Source organism: Bombina bombina, chromosome 4, assembly GCF_027579735.1.
Source record: "Bombina bombina isolate aBomBom1 chromosome 4, aBomBom1.pri, whole genome shotgun sequence".
Classification (NCBI taxonomy): Eukaryota; Metazoa; Chordata; class Amphibia; order Anura; family Bombinatoridae; genus Bombina; species Bombina bombina.
Window position 1 is genome coordinate 820,023,760 of NC_069502.1, and position 15,260 is coordinate 820,039,019.

At 41.1% G+C, this 15,260-nt stretch overlaps 1 protein-coding gene across 1 annotated transcript in view; it reads right to left on the minus strand.

Annotated features, from left to right (window-relative positions):
* The window catches only part of LOC128657908 (zinc finger protein 484-like), a 437,171-nt gene extending 422,442 nt beyond the window's left edge, over positions 1-14,729 (minus strand). Inside the window, exons 1-2 of the mRNA XM_053712335.1 lie at positions 14,702-14,729; positions 14,380-14,466 (exon numbers count right to left, since the gene is read on the minus strand). Of these exons, the coding sequence (XP_053568310.1) occupies positions 14,380-14,466; positions 14,702-14,729 (115 nt within the window). The remainder of the gene's footprint in view (positions 1-14,379; positions 14,467-14,701) is intronic.
* Positions 14,730-15,260: the final 531 nt, after the last annotated feature.

A 15,260-nucleotide genomic window follows, 5' to 3' on the forward strand; every position in this document is an offset into this window, starting at 1 on the left:
GCCACACACTGTGTTTGTGTATAACACACTGTGTTTGTGTAGGATTGCGGGGACATTTGATCCAAATTCAAGTAATGCATCTATCACTACCTATACCAAATACCTTATGAAATTGACAGAAGATATGAGCGATACATCTAGACACTATGACAACCTCTCTACGGATGAGCAACTAGCCTTGAAGACCCTGGGTGATGATCCTACCATCGTGATTCGCCCAGCCGATAAAGGTGGGGCAGTCGTTGTATTGAACGCAACAGACTATAAGAACGAAATCATTCGTCAACTAACTGATGATACAACATATAAGGTGCTTGACAGGGATCCTACACTTGCACTTAAACGGGAGATTGATAACAAGATTGTGACATGGAGTCAAGAGGGATCTATTACAGAACAGGAAGCTAGATTCTTAAGGAAAGACTTTCCAATGATACCACACTGTGTTTGTGTATAGCCTACGCTAGTAGATATATATTAAACTATCTTGAAAGTTAGAGACCTCCTCCCGATAAGTGAGTAAAGTACAAAACCCAAGGCTACCACACTGCTATGGTATACTATTCCATTATGTTGTTGTATAAATCAACCCTGTCTCATATAGGTGATGCCGCCCATTGGGTGCACTACAGGCACTGAAAATACTTACAATATCACAAATCACTTGTAGGAAAAATCTAACGAAATAACCACAATTTGTACCCTGGTAGAATAATATTTCGATAGTATGGCATGGAAATATGGCATAATCTTATAGTAATATTCTATATGACTGCACAAACATAAACATTACACAACATGAGCCTTAAAAATAATCTAAGTCTCAACAAGTGAGAGGTAGAATTTATTCACTACACCATACTCATACCCACTAATACTAGTAGAAAACAGAAGGAACATACTATCCATACATAGATGGAAAGTGTCCAGGAATAACATTACTATGAAGCAGGACTCATAATGTGACTAAATACACATTCCAGCTAGGTAGGTGTGAATCCCGGATATTAACCCGATCAGGCTCAAACCGAAATTGTTAGTGAAAGGTATCAGTGTGCTAAAGTAGCTCAAAGTGATACACAGTGGAAAGAAATACATAAAAAAAGGGTTAAAAATAAACTACACATAAAAATAAAAACAACACATAAAAATAAAAAAACTTGTATCTATTGTAATGAAGAAGCTGTATCATTGGGATAAGCCAGTATAATATCGGCCCCAATGACTCCTAGTAAGCTATCTGGAGACAACTAGAAGGTATACTATACACTTAGAGGCAAAAAGATAATAATGATCATCATGTACTCTCATTAACTTAATTGTAAAGAGGACAAGACTCAGACAAATAATAATTGTAATGTATCAGGACTCTCATCTTATAACTTATAACTGGATCAGTCTGTTCAACCCAAAAATGCTTGCCACCCGGATTGTATGTTCAGGCCTCTGGGTATCAAGGTCCCCAATTCGTGGATCCAACGAGCCTCTTTCTGGAGCAAGATTTTCGCTCTGTTACCACCCCGTCTTAGTGGTGGCACGTGATCAATCAGGCGAAACCTGAGATCGGTCACTGAGTGGTTGTTATCCAAGAAATGTCGTGCAACTGGTTGTTCCGACCTTCCATTCTTCAGTGCAGCTCTAATGCTTGACCGGTGGTTGGCCATCCGAGTTCTGGCATCGTCGATCGATTTCCCAATATAAAACTTCCCACAAGGGCAGTTGAGGAGGTATATAATATGTGTGGTTGTACAAGTCAAGAACCAGTTAATCTTGTATTTTTTCTTTTTTTTCTGGGATGTTGAAAAGAATTCCCTGTATGCATACTGTTTCATGTGACACAACTCAGACACTTGAAGCATCCATTTTTCTTTTTGAGCCACCCTTGTTTCTCCGTTAATGGGGAGATATCAGTTTTCATAAGGGAATCACGTAAACTTCTTCCTCTTCTATATGATAGTCTTGGTGCCCTCCACTGTTTAAAAGGTAATCTGTTATCTGATTCAATGATCTTCCACTCATCTTTGATAGCTCTCACGATCCGGTATTGATCTGGTGAATATGTAGTAACAAAGGTCATTTGTTTTTCAGCCTCGTTGTTAGTAGCCTTGACATCCTCCTGGTTGATCTGATCACAGGTAGCTTGCAATTCTTTTCTCTTGTAGCCTCTTTGTGCGAATCTCTCTGTCATTTCTGTCAACTGTATCTGACATAATTCCCCATCAGTGTTGTTTCTTCTGACTCTCTGATATTGAGCTTTAGGTATATTTTTAATGAGTGATGGTTGGTGACAACTTCTGGCATGTAGCACCGTGTTACGATCAGTGCTCTTCCTATAGAGATAGTCAACGGTGTCTCTACTGGCCACATATTGGAACCTAATGGTACTTTCCAGTGTATTGAGTGTCAGTACCCATTGTTTAAATGACTCTTCATCATCTTTCCAAATGAGGAACAAATCGTCTATGTATCTGCAATAAAAATTGATAGATGGATTCTCATAGACGTTCATCAATGTGGTCTCATACTCCTCCATGAACAGATTAGCCAGCGATGGGGCCACATTCGACCCCATCGCTGTGCCTGCAATTTGTAGGTAGAATGTGTTATTGAATCTAAAGTAATTCTTCTCAAGGCACATGGTCAGAAGATCAATCAAGATGTGTTCAGGTGGGCCAACATAAGGCATTCGTCTTAGCGCCTTCGCTAAAGCTGCTATCCCTGCAGAGTGGGGGATAACCGTATAGAGACTTGAAACGTCCATGGTGACAAGCAGATGATTCTTTGAATAAATGTTGTTGAGTCTTGAATATAGGATCTCATTCTTCTCACTAAGGGTTGTAGGAAGTAGTCTACAAATATGGCCAAGGATTGTAGGAGAGAGCCCCTTGCCGAGACTATAGGTCTCCCTGGGGGGCATACTGGATCTTTGTGAATCTTGGGTAGTGTATACAAGATTGGTATCATTGGAAAGTCTTTCCTTAAGAATCTAGCTTCCTGTTCTGTAATAGATCCCTCTTGACTCTATGTCACAATCTTGTTATCAATCTCCCGTTTAAGTGCAAGTGTAGGATCCCTGTCAAGCACCTTATATGTTGTATCATCAGTTAGTTGACGAATGATTTCGTTCTTATAGTCTGTTGCGTTCAATACAACGACTGCCCCACCTTTATCGGCTGGGCGAATCACGATGGTAGGATCATCACCCAGGGTCTTCAAGGCTAGTCGCTCATCCGTAGAGAGGTTGTCATAGTGTCTAGATGTATCACTCATATCTTCTGTCAATTTCATAAGGTATTTGGTATAGGTAGTGATAGATGCATTACTTGAATTTGGATCAAATGTCCCCTCAATCCTACACAAACACAGTGTGTTATACACAAACACAGTGTGTGGCTGTGCAGGGGCTATAGGATGTGATGATCATGCTGCGGGTTTGAAGGTTGTATTTTATCACAGTGTTAGTCTGTGAAGATCATGCGGCGTGTTTTGCTAGTTCTGAGATTCTGTTACGGATGCAGGGGTTTTGTGTTTCGTGCACCATATTGTCTTGTTCGGGCATCATATTTTTTTAACATTTGCGATATAGAGTAGCTTTATGTAATGTTTATCACGATTTCTTAATGACGGGGGTGTGTCTGACAGGGATGACATCATTCATAGTTGAGCCTATCAGTAGTACTGGATGGACCTGCCTCTTGAGCGTATTATGGAGGTGTGTGGCTCAAACACCTATCAAGATCGAGTATGACGTGGGGATGGCTCTGTGTATTTTTCTGCATTGTGTGGCGATCGGACCACTATCTGAAGGTATAAACATGCGGTTCATGAAGGAGTAGGCACATACAGTTAGGCATTAGGTAAATTACCTCTTAGTGTGTGTTTTTAAGGACTTGATATATGGGTTTGTTTTGCGCAGTGGTATTATAGTAAGGGGAGAGGCGTCCCCACGCTTGACCTATTGGAATATGAGAGGTGTGGTTTTTAGTTAGTGTGCCGATGTAAACATATTGTGGCGATCTGAGCCTAAGGTTGGAATATGGTTGATTGCGGTATGCAATCTTTTTAATGGAGGTGGTGATAATGCATAATTTGAGGAGAGTACAGAATATGATGCACAGATGAACTGTGTTGATTGTAGACTTTTACACGTTTGACTGAGTTGTTGTGACAGAACAGTAGAACCTATCAGCAGTTAGGGGCGTTTTTCATTTTGGCAGAATCCATTATGCTCATCTATTTGGAGGTGTGAATCTCAGATATATTTTGTAACCTACAATAAAGTTGTTTTGCAATATAATTTGCGTGATCAGTGCTCATTCGGTTAATGGTGATTATATAATACAAACACACTTTTACACATTTATAACTATACTATAATTTGCTGAATTTTTGTACTATTTATCCATTCCTTATTTTGGTTTGGTCTGAATTTTGCACACGGCCACTTGTGATTGGTGGCAACACAGGGGACGGTCTAGTGGGCCTATTTAAGTTTGATTTTTGCACTGTTTGTCAGAAGAAGGGACAGTTTTGGTCCCGAAATGTTACTAAAATAAATTTTTGTTTTTGATGTCAAAAGTCCAGAGAGTGCTTCAAATCATTTGCCTGCTACATACCACTAAGAGCACCCTGGCAGCTGTGGAGAGTTGGTGAGAGTGCAGATACTGAACTTTGCTGTTAAATATACCCCGTGGTATAATGCACCCACATCAGGGCTGAACCAAGCCTACATAGCACCTTCCCTTATTCTCTTTTTTGTGTCTATTGAATTGTTTACAACATGGAGACTAGTGAGGCACTAACACAGGCCGATGTGAACACAGTCACTCTGGGAGCTAGTGGCGATGATAAAGATGAAGACATTCTTATGTTTACAGATGAGGATGCGGATCTCATCAGATTTGGTTCCATAGAGGAACAACAAGTGGAGGAGTCTAATCAATCATTATATAACACATGGGCCAAACTCAAACAGAGAGGAATAGATCTTAACCTGCATGGAACCTATTTGTCTGAGTACCACAAAAAAAGAATGATACCCAGGGGCTTTCGAATTAGGAATGTGCCCACAATAGGTAGATCTAACACTGAATTCTGTATGAACTGGAGCAAAATACTTAATAAATGCTCATTTGATCTCATGCTGTTGGTAATCCGGGAGGCTGGGAGATTACTGGCCAAAGTAAGAATTGAAATAAGGATTTTTGAGAATGATCAATCAACAAAACTAAGGACAGACAACACCTGCGATTGGTTGAATAAACTCACAACACAAGTGAAACTATACAAGCAGGAGCTTATTGCCTTTAAGAATCGCAAATTACAAACTGTATCTCTTGATTATACACACAAAAGTGTTTATCGATGGATGCTGGCACCTGAGGAAAGGAAGTTATTCAGACCAAGGCGGGAGAGACGTTGTACAAAAAGAACTCTCAATACAGTGGATACAAGTTCCGGTGACAGTGCCGAAATAGAAAGTGGAACGGATACAGAAGCACCCACTTCTGTGGGTATTACTACTAGATCTCGTGGGCAACAACAGTGGGAGTCTCCACGTGATGAATTTTCTACAAGGCCCCCCATTGGCTCCATACTCCCAGACATCGGCTCGTTTTTTAGGAAGAGGCCCCGGCCGCATACGAGAAGGGGGGGGGGGCACATCCCGCCGGCCACCAACTCGGAGAAGATAGTGAACAACGTCTTTAACATCAGCTCTAGGGAATTAACTCCAGGTGAAATGTCGCTACTAAACAAAGGACTTTCTTTTGTGCCATATACCAGGATGAATACATTCAATACACTGGTTGATATTCAAAAATTTGGCAGACAGTTACGCTTAAAGGAACATTTTGGCATCACAAGTGATGGTAATCAGCAATTTAGGATTGCAGGGACATTTGATCCAAATTCAAGTAATGCGTCTATCACTACCTATACCAAATACCTTATGAAATTGACAGAAGATATGAGCGATACATCTAGACACTATGACAACCTCTCTACGGATGAGCGACTAGCCTTGAAGACCCTGGGTGATGATCCTACCATCGTGATTCGCCCGGCCGATAAAGGTGGGGCAGTCGTTGTATTGAACGCAACAGACTATAAGAACGAAATCATTCGTCAACTAACTGATGATACAACATATAAGGTGCTTGACAGGGATCCTACACTTGCACTTAAACGGGAGATTGATAACAAGATTGTGACATGGAGTCAAGAGGGATCTATTACAGAACAGGAAGCTAGATTCTTAAGGAAAGACTTTCCAATGACACCAATCTTGTATACACTACCCAAGATTCACAAAGATCCAGTATGCCCCCCAGGGAGACCTATAGTCTCGGCAAGGGGCTCTCTCCTACAATCCTTGGCCATATTTGTAGACTACTTCCTACAACCCTTAGTGAGAAGAATGAGATCCTATATTCAAGACTCAACAACATTTATTCAAAGAATCATCTGTTTGAAAGATATCAGAGAAACTGATTTGCTTGTCACCATGGACGTTTCAAGTCTCTATACGGTTATCCCCCACTCTGCAGGGATAGCAGCTTTAGCGAAGGCGCTAAGACGAATGCCTTATGTTGGCCCACCTGAACACATCTTGATTGATCTTCTGACCATGTGCCTTGAGAAGAATTACTTTAGATTCGATAACACATTCTACCTACAAATTGCAGGCACAGCGATGGGGTCGAATGTGGCCCCATCGCTGGCTAATCTGTTCATGGAGGAGTATGAGACCACATTGATGAATGTCTATGAGAATCCATCTATCAATTTTTATTGCAGATAAATAGATGATTTGTTCCTCATTTGGAAAGATGATGAAGAGTCATTTAAACAATGGGTACTGACACTCAATACACTGGAAAGTACCATTAGGTTCCAATATGTGGCCAGTAGAGACACCGTTGACTATCTTGATGTAAGAGTATTTAAAAAAGATGACACATTAGGCACCACGCTCTATAGGAAGAGCACTGATTATAGTAAGGGGAGAGGCGTCCCCACGCTTGACCTATTGGAATATGAGAGGTGTGGTTTTTAGTTAGTGTGCCGATGTAAACATATTGTGGCGATCTGAGCCTAAGGTTGGAATATGGTTGATTGCGGTATGCAATCTTTTTAATGGAGGTGGTGATAATGCATAATTTGAGGAGAATACAGAATATGATGCACAGATGAACTGTGTTGATTGTAGACTTTTACACGTTTGACTGAGTTGTTGTGACAGAACAGTAGAACCTATCAGCAGTTAGGGGCGTTTTCATTTTGGCAGAATCCATTATGCGCATCTATTTGGAGGTGTGAATCTCAGATATATTTTGTAACCTACAATAAAGTTGTTTTGCAATATAATTTGCGTGATCAGTGCTCATTCGGTTAATGGTGATTATATAATACAAATACACTTTTACACATTTATAACTATACTATAATTTGCTGAATTTTTGTACTATTTATCCATTCCTTATTTTGGTTTGGTCTGAATTTTGCACACGGCCACTTGTGATTGGTGGCAACACAGGGGAGGGTCTAGTGGGCCTATTTAAGTTTGATTTTTGCACTGTTTGTTTGTCAGAAGAAGGGACAGTTTTGGTCCCGAAACGTTACTAAAATACATTTTTGTTTTTGATGTCAAAAGTCCAGAGAGTGCTTCAAATCATTTGCCTGATATATATATATATATATATATATATATATATATATATATATATATATATATATATATATATATATAACTTTCAGTATGAAACAAAATATAGAACTTTTAAAAAATATTTTATAGCAGAGTCAACAAAAGATTAATACAGAGAGAAGGTCAACTCAGGAATATATTTGTTCTGAAACTTTTCAAAACTAGTCCAGAAATGGATTAGATGAGTACTGGATAAAGATCTGTAGCAGTTTAGAAACCAGTATTCTCAAATTTGCTGTAGAAGCAACATTATCAGGCCCCAAATTTTTTACTTACCTGTGCCTCAGTCTGCAGTAAAAAGGGCATCTCAGAGCACGGGGCAAAACGGTACCAGGGGGCAATGCTATCTAAAAGGTCTCAGACACAATACAGGTTAACTCATTGGAGCAGTGACTGATTTGCAAGGAGAAACCCTCTCACTAAAAATGAGCTAAATTGCAGATCCAAGAGATGCCAGCAAACTACAAAAACAGAATTTATGCTTACCTGATAAATTACTTTCTCCAACGGTGTGTCCGGTCCACGGCGTCATCCTTACTTGTGGGATATTCTCTTCCCCAACAGGAAATGGCAAAGAGCCCAGCAAAGCTGGTCACATGATCCCTCCTAGGCTCCGCCTACCCCAGTCATTCGACCGACGTACAGGAGGAAATATGCATAGGAGAAACCATATGATACCGTGGTGACTGTAGTTAGAGAAAATAATTCATCAGACCTGATTAAAAAAACCAGGGCGGGCCGTGGACCGGACACACCGTTGGAGAAAGTAATTTATCAGGTAAGCATAAATTCTGTTTTCTCCAACATAGGTGTGTCCGGTCCACGGCGTCATCCTTACTTGTGGGAACCAATACCAAAGCTTTAGGACACGGATGAAGGGAGGGAGCAAATCAGGTCACCTAAATGGAAGGCACCACGGCTTGCAAAACCTTTCTCCCAAAAATAGCCTCCGAAGAAGCAAAAGTATCAAATTTGTAAAATTTGGCAAAAGTGTGCAGTGAAGACCAAGTCGCTGCCTTACATATCTGGTCAACAGAAGCCTCGTTCTTGAAGGCCCATGTGGAAGCCACAGCCCTAGTGGAGTGAGCTGTGATTCTTTCAGGAGGCTGCCGTCCGGCAGTCTCATAAGCCAATCGGATAATGCTTTTAAGCCAAAAAGAAAGAGAGGTAGAAGTTGCTTTTTGACCTCTCCTTTTACCAGAATAAACAACAAACAAAGAAGATGTTTGTCTGAAATCTTTAGTAGCCTCTAAATAGAATTTTAGAGCACGGACTACGTCCAGATTGTGTAACAAACGTTCCTTCTTTGAAACTGGATTCGGACACAAAGAAGGTACAACTATCTCCTGGTTAATATTTTTGTTGGAAACAACTTTTGGAAGAAAACCAGGCTTAGTACGCAAAACCACCTTATCTGCATGGAACACCAGATAGGGCGGAGAACACTGCAGAGCAGATAACTCTGAAACTCTTCTAGCAGAAGAAATTGCAACCAAAAACAAAACTTTCCAAGATAATAACTTAATATCTACGGAATGTAAGGGTTCAAACGGAACCCCTTGAAGAACTGAAAGAACTAGATTTAGACTCCTGGGAGGAGTCAAAGGTCTGTAAACAGGCTTGATTCTAACCAGAGCCTGAACAAACGCTTGAACGTCTGGCACAGCTGCCAGCCTTTTGTGAAGTAGAACAGATAAAGCAGAGATCTGTCCCTTCAGAGAACTTGCAGATAATCCTTTCTCCAAACCTTCTTGTAGAAAGGATAGAATCTTAGGAATTTTTATCTTGTTCCATGGGAATCCTTTAGATTCACACCAACAGATATATTTTTTCCATATTTTATGGTAAATCTTTCTAGTTACAGGCTTTCTAGCCTGAATCAGAGTATCTATTACAGAATCTGAAAACCCACGCTTTGATAAAATCAAGCGTTCAATCTCCAAGCAGTCAGTTGGAGGGAAACCAGATTCGGATGTTCGAATGGACCTTGAACAAGAAGGTCCTGTCTCAAAGGTAGCTTCCATGGTGGAGCCGATGACATATTCACCAGGTCTGCATACCAAGTCCTGCGTGGCCACGCAGGAGCTATCAAGATCACCGAAGCCCTCTCCTGATTGATCCTGGCTACCAGCCTGGGAATGAGAGGAAACGGTGGGAATACATAAGCTAGGTTGAAGGTCCAAGGTGCTACTAGTGCATCTACTAGAGTCGCCTTGGGATCCCTGGATCTGGACCCGTAACAAGGAACCTTGAAGTTCTGACGAGAGGCCATCAGATCCATGTCTGGAATGCCCCATAATTGAGTTATTTGGGCAAAGATTTCCGGATGGAGTTCCCACTCCCCCGGATGGAATGTCTGACGACTCAGAAAATCCGCTTCCCAATTTTACACTCCTGGGATGTGGATTGCAGACAAGTGGCAGGAGTGATCCTCCGCCCATTGAATTATCTTGGTCACTTCCTCCATCGCCAGGGAACTCCTTGTTCCCCCCTGATGGTTGATATATGCAACAGTCGTCATGTTGTCTGATTGAAACCTTATGAATTTGGCCCTTGCTAGATGAGGCCAAGCTTTGAGAGCATTGAATATCGCTCTCAGTTCCAGAATGTTTATCGGGAGAAGAGATTCTTCCCGAGACCATAGACCCTGAGCTTTCAGGGGTTCCCAGACCGCGCCCCAGCCCACCAGACTGGCGTCGGTCGTGACAATGACCCACTCTGGTCTGCGGAAGCTCATTCCCTGTGACAGGTTGTCCAGGATCAGCCACCAACGGAGTGAATCTCTGGTCTTTTGATCTACTTGAATCGTCGGAGACAAGTCTGTATAATCCCCATTCCACTGTCTGAGCATGCACAGTTGTAATGGTCTTAGATGAATTCGTGCAAAAGGAACTATGTCCATTGCTGCAACCATCAATCCTATTACTTCCATGCACTGCGCTATGGAAGGACGAAGAACAGAATGAAGTACTTGACAAGAGCTTAGAAGTTTTGATTTTCTGACCTCTGTCAGAAAAATCCTCATTTCTAAGGAATCTATTATTGTTCCCAAGAAGGGAACTCTTGTTGACGGGGACAGAGAACTTTTTTCTTTGTTCACTTTCCATCCGTGAGATCTGAGAAAGGCTAGGACGATGTCCGTATGAGCCTTTGCTTTTGACAGAGACGACGCTTGAATCAGGATGTCGTCCAAGTAAGGTACTACTGCAATGCCCCTTGGTCTTAGAACCGCTAGAAGGGACCCTAGTACCTTTGTGAAAATTCTCGGAGCAGTGGCTAATCCGAATGGAAGTGCCACAAACTGGTAATGCTTGTCCAGAAAAGCGAACCTTAGGAACTGATGATGTTCCTTGTGGATAGGAATATGTAGGTATGCATCCTTTAAATCCACCGTGGTCATAAATTGACCTTCCTGGATGGTAGGAAGGATCGTTCGAATGGTTTCCATTTTGAACGATGGAACCCTGAGAAATTTGTTTAGGATCTTGAGATCTAAAATTGCTCTTCCACCCGCTTGGGTATAGGAAAAGCATCGGGGGGCACCGGAACCTCTAGGAACTTGTCCATCTTACATAATTTCTCTGGAATGACCAAATTGTCACAATCATCCAGAGTAGATAATACCTCCTTAAGCAGTGCGCGGAGATGTTCTAATTTAAATTTAAATGTTACAACATCAGGTTCAGCTTGTTGAGAAATTTTTCCTGAATCTGAAATTTCTCCCTCAGACAAAACCTCCCTCCTGGCCCCTTCAGATTGGTGTGAGGGTATGTCAGAACAGTTATCATCAGCGTCCTCTTGCTCTTCAGTGTTTAAAACAGAGCAATCGCGCTTTCTCTGATAAGTAGGCATTTTGGATAAAATGTTTGCAATAGAATTATCCATTACAGCCGTTAATTGTTGCATGGTAATAAGTATTGGCGCACTAGATGTACTAGGGGCCTCTTGTGTGGGCAAAACTGGTGTAGACACAGAAGGGGATGATGCAGTATCATGCTTACTCCCCTCATTTGAGGAATCATCTTGGGCAATATCATTATCTGTGGCATCATTGTCCCTACTTTGTTTGGACACTATGGCACAATCATCACATATATTTAAATGGGGAGAAACCTTGGCTTTCATACATATAGAACATCGCTTATCTGATGGTTCAGACATGTTAAACAGGCTTAAACTTGTCAACAAAGCACAAAAAACGTTTTAAAATAAAACCGTTACTGTCACTTTAAATTTTAAACTGAACACACTTTATTACTGAATATGTGAAAAAGTATGAAGGAATTGTTCAAAATTCACCAAAATTTCACCACAGTGTCTTAAAGCCTTAAAAGTATTGCACACCAAATTTGAAAGCTTTAACCCTTAAAATAACGGAACCGGAGCCGTTTTTACATTTAACCCCTATACAGTCCCAGGTATCTGCTTTGCTGAGACCCAACCAAGCCCAGAGGGGAATACGATACCAAATGACGCCTTCTATAAGCTTTTTCAGTGGTTCTTAGCTCCTCACACATGCATCTGCATGCCTTGCTCTCCAAAAACAACTGCGCATTAGTGGCGCGAAAATGAGGCTCTGCCTATGACTAGAAAAGGCCCCCATCTGAAAAAGGTGTCCAATACAGTGCCTGCCGTTTTTTTACAACAATCCCCAAGATTATAATAACTATTAAGAGTTATAATCTGCCAAATATGCTTAGCAAAGTAATCGTTTTAGCCCAGAAAAATGTCTACCAGTTTTTTAAGCCCTTATAAAGCCCTTTATTCTTACTTAATCTAAGAAAATGGCTTACCGGTCCCCATAGGGGAAATGACAGCCTTCCAGCATTACATAGTCTTGTTAGAAATGTGGCCAGTCATACCTCAAGCAGAAAAGTCTGCCAACTGTTTCCCCCAACTGAAGTTACTTCATCTCAACAGTCCTGTGTGGAAACAGCAATCGATTTTAGTAACGTTTGCTAAAATCATCTTCCTCTTACAAACAGAAATCTTCATCTCTTTTCTGTTTCAGAGTAAATAGTACATACCAGCACTATTTTAAAATAACAAACACTTGATTGAAGGATAAAAACTACATTTAAACACCAAAAAACTCTTAACCATCTCCGTGGAGATGTTGCCGGTGCAACGGCAAAGAGAATGACTGGGGTAGGCGGAGCCTAGGAGGGATCATGTGACCAGCTTTGCTGGGCTCTTTGCCATTTCCTGTTGGGGAAGAGAATATCCCACAAGTAAGGATGACGCCGTGGACCGGACACACCTATGTTGGAGAAAAGTAGCCCCTCATACCCATACTAGCATTGTCCTGTGCCCCATGTTACCACTGCGCTCCAGGTTACCTATAAGCCAAGATGCTGTAGTAAATACCCAGTCCCAGTATCGATGTCGCTCCCCGGATTGTACTCTAATCTCTATACGCAGCTCCTACACTGCCCAGACACAGCGTCATGCTTGAATGTTAGCCCCATGTTACAGATGTGCACCATATTACCGTGTAATGGTAGCACTGCGCATGCGCGAGGCATAGAGAGGCACTCACACAGCTAGGTATGCTTGCAAGCCGCTAGGTCTGTGGGATCAGAGTCTTCTGCAGTCTTCCATTTAACAAAGTAAGTACACGGAACACTGTGCAACATGTTCTGCCTTGGGGCTTTTAAACAGATTTACTCTGCAGCGGAGCCCTCTTATACGTCATAGGTGACGTCATAGGGGGCGGGGTTATACATTGCATACTCCCCTAGAGGGTATGTGTATGTACTATTCCCATAAAGCAAAGGGTGAGAGAGAATAGAGGGCAAGTGTGTGTATTATTCACATAAAGCAGAGGATGAGAGACAAGAGAGTGCATGTGTGTGTACTATTCACATAAAGCAGAGGGTGAGAGAGAATAGAGAGCATGTGTGTGTACTATTCACATAAAGCAGAGGATGAGAGAAAACAGAGGGAATGTGTGTGTACTATTCACATAAAGCAGAGGGTGAGAGAGAAGAGAGGGCATGTGTGTGTACTATTCACATAAAGCAGAGGGTGAGAGAGAATAGAGGGCAAGTGTGTGTACTATTCACATAAAGCAGAGGATGAGAGAGAAGAGAGGGCATGTGTATGTACTATTCACATAAAGCAGAGGATGAGAGAGAAGAGAGGGCATGTGTGTGTACTATTCACATAAAGCAGAGGGTGAGAGAGAAGAGAGGGCATGTGTGTTTACTATTCACATAAAGCAGAGGGTGAGAGAGAAGAGAGGGCATGTGTATGTACTACTCACATAAAGCAGAGGGTGAGAGAGAAGAGAGGGCATGTGTATGTACTATTCACATAAAGCAGAGGGTGAGAGAGAATAGAGGGCATGTGTATTTACTATTCACATACAGCAGAGGGAGAAGAGAGGGTATGTGTGTGTACTATTCACATAAAGCAGAGGGTGAGAAAGAATAGAGGCCATGTGTATTTACTATTCACATACAGCAGAGAGAGAAGAGAGGACATGTGTGTGCGTGGTATTTGCATTAAATAGAAGGATGAGAGAGAAGGAAAGACACGGTATGTTTGTGCACCAAATAGATTTTATCATTGCAACCTGTCTGTACTGAAGCTCATCATTTACATAGTTATTAATAGGGTTAAATCATCTCAGTTTTCTAATTGTGAAGATTACACCATAGATCACTCACTTGCAGAGACATCTGATGGCTGAATATTCTGTACAAGTTCTCTATGTGCTCCTGTGTCTATATTTTCATCACTGTGACCTGTTAGTTCTAATAAACAATAAAAATTAGTTTTTTGGTTATATGGATTAAAGTGCAGTTATCTCACACAATCTGATTATACAGTAATATTACACAACACATAAGTATTTTATTATTTATTGTAATTGGTCTGTCTTCTGGTCCATCATTTACATAACTATTAGTATAGATTAAATATTTTCAGAATCTGAGTTTTCACTTTGTAAATAAACATTAACAGCAGATTGTGCCATAGATCTGTTACCTGCAGAGACGTCTGATGGGGTCTTCATTGGCTGAATATTCTGTACAATTTCTCTATGTGCTCCTGTTTGTAGATTTACAACACTGTGACCTGTTAATTCTAATAAAGAGTAAAATTAGTTGATTTTGTTAAATGGTTATGAAATTATTTTTGTTGCAACTAAAAAAGGCATTTAACATGAATCCCTCTTTACCCTTTAAATGTGTTTTTATTATTTTTGTTGAGTAAAAAACTAAAGTTATAAATCAGACAGCTCATTAGATCACACATGACGCATTCAATGTAGATTTACTTTCTGTCTGTCACGTCTGTAATCTATGCGCATTTCCTGAGTGAGATATTTATTACTACACAGCGTTACCTGAGCTCTCATTTCCTGGGATCTCCATATTCCTTAGTGCTTGGTGAGTCTCCATCATGACGTCGTTGTAAAGCTCCTTGTGTCCCTCTATATACTCCCACTCCTCCATAGAGAAAACATAATTTATGCTTACCTGATAAATTCCTTTCTTCTGTAGTGTGATCAGTCCACGGGTCATCATTACTTCTGGGATATTAC